The sequence below is a fragment of the Elaeis guineensis genome, chromosome 3, assembly GCF_000442705.2.
Source record: "Elaeis guineensis isolate ETL-2024a chromosome 3, EG11, whole genome shotgun sequence".
Classification (NCBI taxonomy): Eukaryota; Viridiplantae; Streptophyta; class Magnoliopsida; order Arecales; family Arecaceae; genus Elaeis; species Elaeis guineensis.
The window spans coordinates 93,383,106-93,393,155 of record NC_025995.2 but is presented as its reverse complement, the minus strand read 5'-3'; the positions used below and the strand labels follow the sequence as shown (position 1 = coordinate 93,393,155).

Genomic DNA, 10,050 nt, shown 5'->3' with positions numbered 1-10,050 from the left:
CAAACCAGAAAAAAAAGTTTTAAAAAATCCCTATTCTAAGGAACAACTTCCCCAGATACCCCCTCCACCCACCCTAACCTTCTTGCTCTCCAGAGGAAAGAATAAGCAACTCTTTAAACGCACATGCCAGAAAAAAAAAATTTACGGATAAAAAAGGTCTTATTCAAAGCAAGAGGCATACAATACAGAGTTGACGCAACCCACTTATACCTAGGACAGGTATGGCAAACTCTTGGCCTCATATCACCCACAGCTTGCTTGCTAGTCTTTTTAAGGATCCATTTGGAAAAATCCTGCCGTATACGAAAACCATTTATATCTTCAGTCAATCATTTTCCCACTACAGAAAGCCTGTGGCAATAAAGAAGGTCAAAAAAGAGAACATGCTAGCATGCTCATAATAGCAAAGCAAAAAGCACAGCAAATACAGAGGCAAAGCAGGGATCCTGCCGCTAGGCAATAACCAGCCAAATAGCTAAAATATTCCATCATGCTCATCAAGAGAGGTCAAACGAGGGTTTACTATGGATTCAACCATTCCACATCGACCAACTTTACAAAATTCTTGACTACACAAATCTAAGACTCTTTCTTAAGGTCTGCACCATAATGCATTGTCAACTGATCAGGTCACAGTTGCAGCAGGGGCAATGCCATCACAATGCCGAAGACTGACACCATCACCAGCAGTAACCAGAATGGTATCTGCTTTCTCTGCTTTCTCCTTCCAGCATTTTGTACAACCTTTCGGTCTTCACCTTCGAGTCTTGCAGCTTGTTCAACCACACCAGGAGGAGAGCTCCTATGTTCACTCATCTGCTGTTGTGATACAGATTGCTCTGGGATCTGTTGTTGTTGGAACTTCTCCACATATTCTGGGAACAGCTTTCTGAAACTTGGGCAGTTTTTGCTGTTGATAGAAAAAGAGTAAGCGTTCAGATAACCAGTACAATGATGAGGTAGATGCCAGCGTCCATACACAATTCTATATAAACTGCAGAATTATGACAGAGATTGATAGGTTCCAAAAACTTATATAAACAGCATAAGTTCAATTTTCTCAACAAACAAATGCAAAATTGGTTCTCCTTTCATTGTGGACTTCGGCTTACAAGTGTAATGCTGCAACTTACAATAACATGCCTGCAGGTCACAACACCTAACATGCATAAAAAGCAAGACCTAAAATCACCACAACTTCCACGTGGAAGAGTCTTTGCTAACCCTCCTAAAATGTAAAATCATTGCCATCTTACCCAAGAGCTAGGGATTTCACATCTAACAGACTTAACTGAAAACTAATCAACTCATAAACTCAACTCTGCTCCTATTGCAACAAGTTTTACATGATTTTCATAAAACTTACATATTGTTTTGTACATCAAAAAAGCAAAAGGAACACTTTCATGTTTCACGTCTAATCTGATTAATATGTTAAGGTGCTTGCTAGTCAACCAATAATACTACCTCATTGCACATACGAACCAAAAGAATCCTAGACCATTTTTTGTTGACATACGAACCAACATAAGAGACAGAATTCATCAAAGAGTGGGAACCACACTGAAAATTTTTTCCAACTCTTAGAATAATGAATATGGCCATCATATTGAAAATATATTTATCAACTCGGAACTTTATAATTAAATCTCATGCATGAATTTAGCATGTGAAATCCAAGAATTTCTACCTTTCACAATTGTATGCAAGTGAAGCCTTAGCTAGTTTTCGCTTTTCATCATCTGTAGTCCTAATGCTGCCAGTTGTCTGACCATCATCCATCTGCATGCTCAAAAAACATAAGCATTGAGATCAGAAAGTTGCTAAATTGAACTAGCAAAGACAACAAACAGCAGGCTATTCTTTTGAAAAAAAAATATATGGGTTTATTAACTTTTTGAGTTTGGAGCTGCTTAGCATTAATTAACTACAGTGAAATTGAACCAGACATGTAAATATGACCAATCAGCACATCCAAGCATTGAAAATCTTAACCCAAAGGGTCAAAGTACTACCAACAGATAACCAAACCCTACATAGATAAACTGATGCCAGTCCATATCCCAGCTGGCTCAGGCAAGGATAGACATCTTTGCACCCAAAAGGCCCATTTAAACCCACTTGCAGGCCCAAGCAGAGATTCACTGCCAACATATTTGAATTGCCCCAATGTCATAATTAGGATGGGTTGTTCCTTTAATATCAATGGTCCAGCCACATTTCAATCACAATTTTATTTTGTTCTTTCCCTGATGTGGGTGTTTGAAACAAAATGAACAAACACAAGCAAGATTGTAGTTGAAGTTTCAGATGCTTCTCCAGAATGCAGGGGGGGAAAGGCCAGCCGGTTCCCTCACACAAAGCATACATCCTGTATTAAATGATTAAAAAGTTCCTTCTTCAAAATGAAGATGAACCCATTAGCCATTGTCTCTACACCATAAAGTCTGAGGCAGGAAACTTGCTATGGGAATAGATCAGTTAAAGCACACAGATGCTTCAAGAATGCTAGAGTTTTTTCCTTTTTTTTAAAAAAAATGTAGAGAAGGTAAAATTAATGCTTATATACATCTGCTACTTGAATATTTTAACCAACTTTGAAACATGAGTGCAGATGACAATGGCCAGTTGAGGAACTTACCATGAAAGACAGAAGTCCTGTGAGAATGCTGCACCAAAATATTAGAAGTCAGAGCCATAAAAAAATTAAAAAAAAAAAAAAAATATATATATATATATATAGATCTATATATATATATATATATATAGATCTCATAACTTTTACAAAGAAATGTTCTAGATTGTAGTGAAAGTAATATAAAAAAAAGTCAATATAAACAAAACTCAAACTTTACCTTACTAAATATTAAGGTCAATTTAGAAAGCGTTAAATTTTAGATTGACAGAAGTTCACATGTTACATATATGAAGACACTTAAATCAACCCTAGGAAGTTCAGAACAGTGTAAAAAAGTTTAATACTTAAGCTTCATGGAGAATTTTCATCCTCATGCATTGGTTGCCTTACCTTGATACAGACCACATTGGATTCCAAGACTCTGGATGAACTGACACACAATAAAGTTATGTTAAAAATCACCTAAATACAAAATAAAGCAATAAAAGCATTATTCATCCAAAAACTTACAGTCACTCATGGATAAACAGATCTTTTTGTGAGGGGCGAAACGTCCATTGGGAGTGATCATGCTTAACCCACAAAGACAAGGATAGGGTAAATCTTCGTGAGAATGTTGCAAGCTATAAACAAAATAATCAGATGGTAATAATCTGCATTAAAATTCGTATTAAGGACTTTATTACCTGATACTTGGAGGCTTGTATGGATAATCAGGTGGAAACTTGAGTTTTCCATAGTAATATCCACCTTCATAAAAATTAGTGTAAGAACAGACAACACAAACAGTAGGAAAGCTTGCAACAAATGAAACAACATGATCTAATTTACTCAAACTGATTAAAGCAATGAGTATTACTATATACGGAAATAAATCAAAGCATTGTGCCAATAAATATAAAGAAAGTGCCAACACTCTTTCTGCAGAGCAGAATAAGAAATATGAGCCAAACATCATATACCTTCAAATGGCGTGCCTTTACTTCCTTCAAGTACAAAATCTGAACAAAAGGGAACATAGAATCATCAATTCCACTTCAAAATAGTGGAAATAGCTAGATAGATCCAATAAGACAAATTCTAAGGTCAAAACCACAACTTTGGAAAAACTATTCAAGGTTCCATCTAGATTTAATTAATTAAGGTGTGCATAAAAGTGATGTGCAATTTGTCAAGAAAGAACTAAAGCAGGATTTGTGATAAAAAGTGTCCTCTAAGGCTTCAAGTAAAATTCAAAGTTTAAGGTATAAGAAAAAAGGCAAAATGTTTTCCCAATATTCGATTAGTGTGCACTGATAACAACTGATTTTGTTGCCCAAAAAAATGAATATTAGGAAACATACTAATTAAAAGTATGTTATCACAATCGAGAATGACTAAAATTATAAGAAAGAGAAGAATAAACTTGAGAAGTTTGTTTGGTTGTGTTGGTATCACTAGTCATGAGTTTTGCATACTTTTAAGTTAAAGGTGAAGGCCAAAAAAATCGTCAGTACTCATGCAATAGTTGATCAGGCTGTCACATTGGAATCCAAAATTTTTGGTTATCTCACTAGGCTACCATGTGCACGTGTGACTATAAAGACATGCACAAGTGCATGCACATGGAGTTACATGCACACATCCAAATATATGAATACATGCATACATACATACCTACATACATTTATGTATGTACCTACATCATTTATGCACATATTCAAGAATTGAAATCTCATGCACACCAGATATTTATCAATATACCAAGGGCCAATATGAAGTGGCATTGTGAGAACTGTGCACATATTTTGCTGTATCACCTCAAAACGACGCACACTGCCCCATATTGGGGCATATTGTTGGACCTACACCAACCACATAATGCTTGGTACTCTTTTGTTTTCTGTGCTAATTTTCACCAAGGAACACTGAGACATATGCCCCTGTATCCAGGATCTCACCATACCAGGCAACCATCAAAATGGTATTTATCATCAAGATTCAAAGCCCTCGACATGTCTGTAAGTGTGTGTGAGACACACACATAGAGAGAGAGGGGGTGGGGGGGTGGGGGCGGCGCTAGAGGGAAGATAGATTTGGTATGATCTCATAATAGGTTAAATGTCATTGACAGAATCATGGGTATGCGGATCATGATCATGTCACTCTTCAAGGGGCAAACACCTAAAGATAAAATGAATATAAAAGGTAGATCTACAAAAGTAATAGTAAACAATCTTCCTTCTAAATCATTATCAACTAACAACAAATCCCTTCCACAAAAACTTAGTCTTCCTCTTTGGATTAGCAAGACAACAAAATTGTTAAGACTTGCAGCATATACTATTTATAAAAAGTAATAATCAGAATTCACTAATTATAGTAACAAAAATAGGCATTGAACTAAGGCAGGTGTCATGACCAAAAGAAGTGAACAAGGATGGACAAACAGCCTCATCTCATCACATTCAAATTAAAGATATCAGGATTTAATTACTCTTTATAGATCCATCCGAAACTATTTAATTAATAATAGCCCAACCAGCACATTCATAAGGAATCTTGACCAATGTTCGCAGTGCTGGCATCAAACCCAGACCAGTTGGCAGCAGCATGATTCAGTATGCCCTTGTAGCGTTATGTACTAGGCTCGAACCGACATAGCAAGCGGAGGGAGAAAGAAAGAGAGGAAAAGAGAGAGCGGGGAGGGAAGGAGAGGGAGAGAGAGAAAGCCTTCAGAGGCTGCCGGAGGGCCAACGACGACAGGGGGAAGGGAGAAGGGGGGAGAGAGAGAAGAAGAAGGAGAAAAGGAGAGGATAGAGAAAGAGAGCCTCCGGAGGCCTGCTGAGGGCCTGAGACCTAGAGGCATCCAATTGAAATAGGGGTAGGTGCCCTTATTTTGTCTTCTTTTTCTTCTGCGATATTGGATGAAGTTGGCAATTGGCAAACTTAAAAAATAAGCCTTAACTAAAGTCGGCAATGATGTTGCGGACTTCACCCAATAGCACAAAAAAAAAAAAAAAAAAAAAGGAAGACGACGAAATAAGGGCATCCACTCCTATTTTGATCGACCGCCTCCAACCCTCCAATAGCCTCAATGGACCTCTGGAGGCTCTCTTTCTCTCTCCTCTCCTTCTCTCCCCCCCTCTCTTTCTCTCTTTCCTTCTCCCTCCCTACCGGCCCTCTGGTAGGTGCAGTGACCCTCTGACAGCCTCCAAATGTTCTCTCTCCCTCTTCCTCTCCTTTCATCACCCCACTCTCTTCTCCTCTCTTTCTTTCTCCCTCCCCTCCTTGGCGGCATTTCATTTCGAATGCCAAAACTATCCCGGTCGGCCATCGATACAATTCGGTGCACTCCGAACTGGGTGGTTGCGAATGGTTTTGTCGACAATTCGGGATGGTTCTATCAACCATGATCTTAATACACTTTACACAGATAACAATATAGAAATAAAGATAACAACTCCCATTTAGTTAGGAAAGAGTTCTAGAGTAAACATGAATTAAAATCTTTCAATAGTGTATAATGAAGAAACTTCAAATATACATTCTAGATCATGAGAAGAATGATAAAGAAGTTCAACAAAATGACAACATTTAAAGCACATTATTACTTCAAGTACTCTCTTGTAACCAATTTTATTTGCATGTATGAGTGATTCTTTTAAACAATACACCACCTTCAAGACCTCTTTCAAGTGGTAAAGAGGAGACAACAGTCATTCTCCCAAGGATTTGAATTTAGTGAGTTACAAAGAGAATGTGGTTGTTTTCTTCATAGGAATCTGTTATGACATGATTGTTTGCAATTAGGCAATAGATCAACAGAACATGTAAGCTCTATCTTTTTATATTGAAATTGCTTTTCTAATGACACATCCCAAGGTAGATTTTTTTCTAAAAAACTTTTTAATTTTATAAAGTGAGATTGAGATTGAACACTCTTACAGCTTCTTGGAATATGGGAATGGTTTAACTGCTGAATACCAGTATAAAGACATTTTGTCGATTATATTGAGTGAAAGAAATAGCATTTTCCTAGATAAATATTATATGAAGTAATTTTAAAAAGCAAATTCATAGAAATATATTTGAGCATGGATTATTCCATCTGGCTAAGGAAGTAGTGTGAAAAAGCACATGTAACACCCATCATGGCACCAATTCTTGAATGATTCTTCGAAATGAAAACTTCAAAATATGGTAAAAGGACTCCAGTGAATCTTACATACGATGAATCTCATATTCTCTTAATTTTCTCACTGCCAATATGACAACTGATATATGTTTAAGTGATTGCAGTGAAGAGAAAAGGACGGACTTGTTCAGAATTTGTATGGATTTATATTAGATTGATCACGTTGTATCTAATAATGCTTGTTTTGCATCTTATTTATGTCACTTTATGCAGAACTAGTTCCATGTTCTGATGTATACATGATGCATTTCAACATTGATATCCTCTTATTCAAAGCATACATATAATTTACCACATTACTACTAAAAACATTGAATATGCATATCCAACCTTCAATGTAATTCAATGTTAAAAGCCTATAGCGCTTCTATAATAGAGTGGGTTTTACAAAGTTATAGAGAACCTCCAAGATATCCATCCCTTTTTTTGTCTATAGATCAGAATCCAAGCACATTTGGATGAGAAAACACATAAAATTTGTACAAAAGGAAAATAATAGAAGCTCAATAAAAAAATAAAGGTGAAAGTGTTTACACATGTATCATTAAAACTGTTGCAATAAAGAAATAAAACATTGAGCTTTGTTTTGTGAGAGTCTAGTTTGTTGGCAGAGCATTAAGGTCTGTAATCATCGAAATGGGAACTCAAAGAGGCAAGATTTGGGAGCAAGGATAGCACACTTTCCAAACAAAGGTAAGACAAATGATGATATATTCTAGCTGAATATTGTTGGGTTCTCTATTAAAAACCAACGAGAGAAAGGATAAAGTGATAATAGAAGCCACCAACAGACTTGTCATCTTGGTAATTACTGGCCCAATAACATTGAGGAGTTAGACTAAAAGCACACACTGAAGTAAAGATCATGGGACATAAGTGGTTGGGTTAATTTTCAATCATAAAAGACATGAGTGTTGAAGTATGATTATCAATGTTTTATGCTTCAACCATGCAAATGCTCTATGTAGGAGATCTGGGAAGAATTATGTACTTATTGAGGTTGCATCACGCACATTACAATTATAGCAGTGCAAAAAGGCAGCTTTTTTAATCTTCACATAAACACAATGGAATATATGTTTTTTCTTTAGAAGTTGGATATACCAGTTAGTAAAGATATATGTCATATATGAAGCTTTAATTAGGCAGGGGAAGCCAAAGGAAAAAGGAAGAGAAAAGATAGAAGAATTCCTTGGTATTGTACATACTTCTTATACTAATTAACATAAGGAACTTATCACTACTCTTCTCTAGACTTAGTGCGCGTAAAACCCATGGCTAACATAAGTTTTAAAGCAACTAAATCCTTGTTGTGGGGAAAAAATATGCAGTGCAACAAGTTAAAGGTCTTACAAATATCATGCAGCATATACATACATGACATGCAAACCACAACTAATTGATACTGTATGAAACAAATGCTATGTAAAACAAAACAGGAATAAAATAAATTAAATTGCTCACGCCAGTCTAGTATATCACTCGGTGAAGGACGAGCCACGATCTGAGGTGGTGGTTCCTGCAGATATTAGAACTGATTGAAGTTAAATTTTCAAAATAGATGGGGTGGGGGGGTGTGGGGATGTAGCATTGCTCTCTATCAGAAAATAGAGCATCCCAATAAAAACATATTGCAAGTAGAAAAATTAAATTATACATGTTTTCCCACCAAAACCAACAGAATTTGCAATAAAGGTCCACTTAAAACAAAATTCATGTAACTTGCAAGGTTTACCATATCATTTTAATAACAACTACATTCATTATTGAAATGGTCAGTTTGTTTTCCAAAATTTCACATAACTATAAGCTAGTGCATTTGCTTTGATCACTCTTAATTCTTGACTTTTTGATTATGTGCTGAACAAGAAGGCAGGGCAATAGCTGGAGCCATGGAGATACAGGAAGTTCATGTAATATTCTAATCTCTATGAGAATTATAAATATGGACCTAACATACCTTACAAATTGCATGGTATTCCTTTTGAAGGCGTTTCACACAGGCCCTCTCTGCCATTGGCAATAGCAGGTCTCACAACTGTAAAGCCAGAACTGTCCCCTTTTTAACAAATCCTCAAAGGTAATTCTCCTTAAGTAACTGAATTTCGGTCACTGCAAAATAGATAGGATTAAATAATTGAATTCCAACATAAAGGAAAAATTCTGAGATTGAAAAGAAGAAACCAGCACACATGTAATGTTACAGAGTAGCATAAACATACAAATAGAAAAAAAGCATAGTAGGTTTCACATACAAATGAATGTAATCGGTGAACAACAAGCTTTTTGTGTGAAAACATGAACCAAACCAAGGGAAGCCACCTTTCTACTATGTCATATTTCATGTAAACAACCCTCAGAAATCTCACCCTACTTGAAGAAACGTCACGTCCTGGGTCAATCTCACCTGTTGGAGCCCGATGTCTATTTCCAGAAAAAGAAGAGGTTTTCAGATTCTTTTTTCACAAAGTTTGTCATCATAATATTGCTCTTCATATACGATAAGCACTATGAGGATTGAAATTATATCTATGCCCTGTGTAAAATTGAAAAGCGCAAACGGTTGCTGTGATGTGAACTCAATTTGAACTCGTAATGCAGTGGACAACGTCGAATGATCAAAAAAATAAGCCTGTTTTGACTTCCTATCCCACCGGGTAGAGACATTGCGAGATCTATGAATTGTTAATAAATAAATTTTCACGCTAATGTATTTCACCATGTATTACAAAATTCTACAAATAGAACAAACCGATACAAGAAAAATTAAAAGATCGAGGCGTTAATTCACACAACAAAGGAAAAATCATAAGAATGCAATAACTTAAAAGCCAAGTTATTCAAGACAGAAAATCACGGACCCACAAAAAAATTCCGATCCCCGACCGACCGATCCCATAATTCCACCACGAATTCAGATAAAACACTTCTCAAAAAATACCAGAAAGCGAGATCCGAGCGAGAATCGAAACAAAAAAAAAGGAACCAACACAGAGAGATATAGAGAGGGAGGGGGAAACCTTCGGGAGGCCAATTCCGAGAATCCTAGGGCAACAAAGGAGCAACCTTGAGATCGTCCGCGCCTACGGCAATGGGGAATAAGCCAGGAGAGACGGCTATGGAGATCGAAGAGAGGGAGGGTTAGGGGGTGGGGGGCAAGGGGGGCACGGTACAGGGCTTGCGCGTCAAATTTCTTTATATAATAATAATAATTAATTAAAAAAAAAGAATGGTG

The 10,050-nt window shown here is 36.6% G+C and overlaps 1 protein-coding gene across 3 annotated transcripts; it reads right to left on the bottom strand.

Annotated features, from left to right (window-relative positions):
- Positions 1-360: 360 nt before the first annotated feature.
- On the bottom strand, positions 361-10,000 carry LOC105041976 (ubiquitin-conjugating enzyme E2 34). 3 transcript variants are annotated; one of them, XM_010919060.3, is made up of 11 exons: positions 9,836-9,994; positions 9,071-9,239; positions 8,776-8,927; positions 8,280-8,334; positions 3,601-3,639; positions 3,325-3,388; positions 3,149-3,210; positions 3,029-3,068; positions 2,642-2,669; positions 1,691-1,782; positions 361-910 (listed from the first exon to the last, which is right to left on the bottom strand). In XM_010919060.3, exons 3-11 carry the CDS (start codon positions 8,830-8,832, stop codon positions 631-633), a joined length of 717 nt encoding a protein of 238 aa, XP_010917362.1. In that variant the 5' UTR covers positions 8,833-8,927; positions 9,071-9,239; positions 9,836-9,994; the 3' UTR covers positions 361-630. The 3 variants fall into 3 exon arrangements, with proteins under 3 accessions (XP_010917362.1, XP_010917361.1, XP_010917360.1); XM_010919059.3 differs by having other exon boundaries at positions 9,185-9,239; XM_010919058.4 differs by lacking the exon at positions 9,071-9,239 and having other exon boundaries at positions 9,836-10,000.
- Between the last annotated feature and the right edge of the window lie 50 nt (positions 10,001-10,050).

Coding starts and splice junctions, on each gene's coding strand:
- LOC105041976 (XM_010919058.4), bottom strand. CDS start 8,832: ATGGCAGAGAGGGCCTGTGTGAAACGCCTTCAAAAGGAATACCATGCA. Junction 8,335..8,775: donor AATACCATGCAATTTGTAAG/GTATGTTAGGTC, acceptor TAATATCTGCAG/GAACCACCACCTCAGATCGT. Junction 1,783..2,641: donor CAGGACTTCTGTCTTTCATG/GTAAGTTCCTCA, acceptor TTGAGCATGCAG/ATGGATGATGGTCAGACAAC.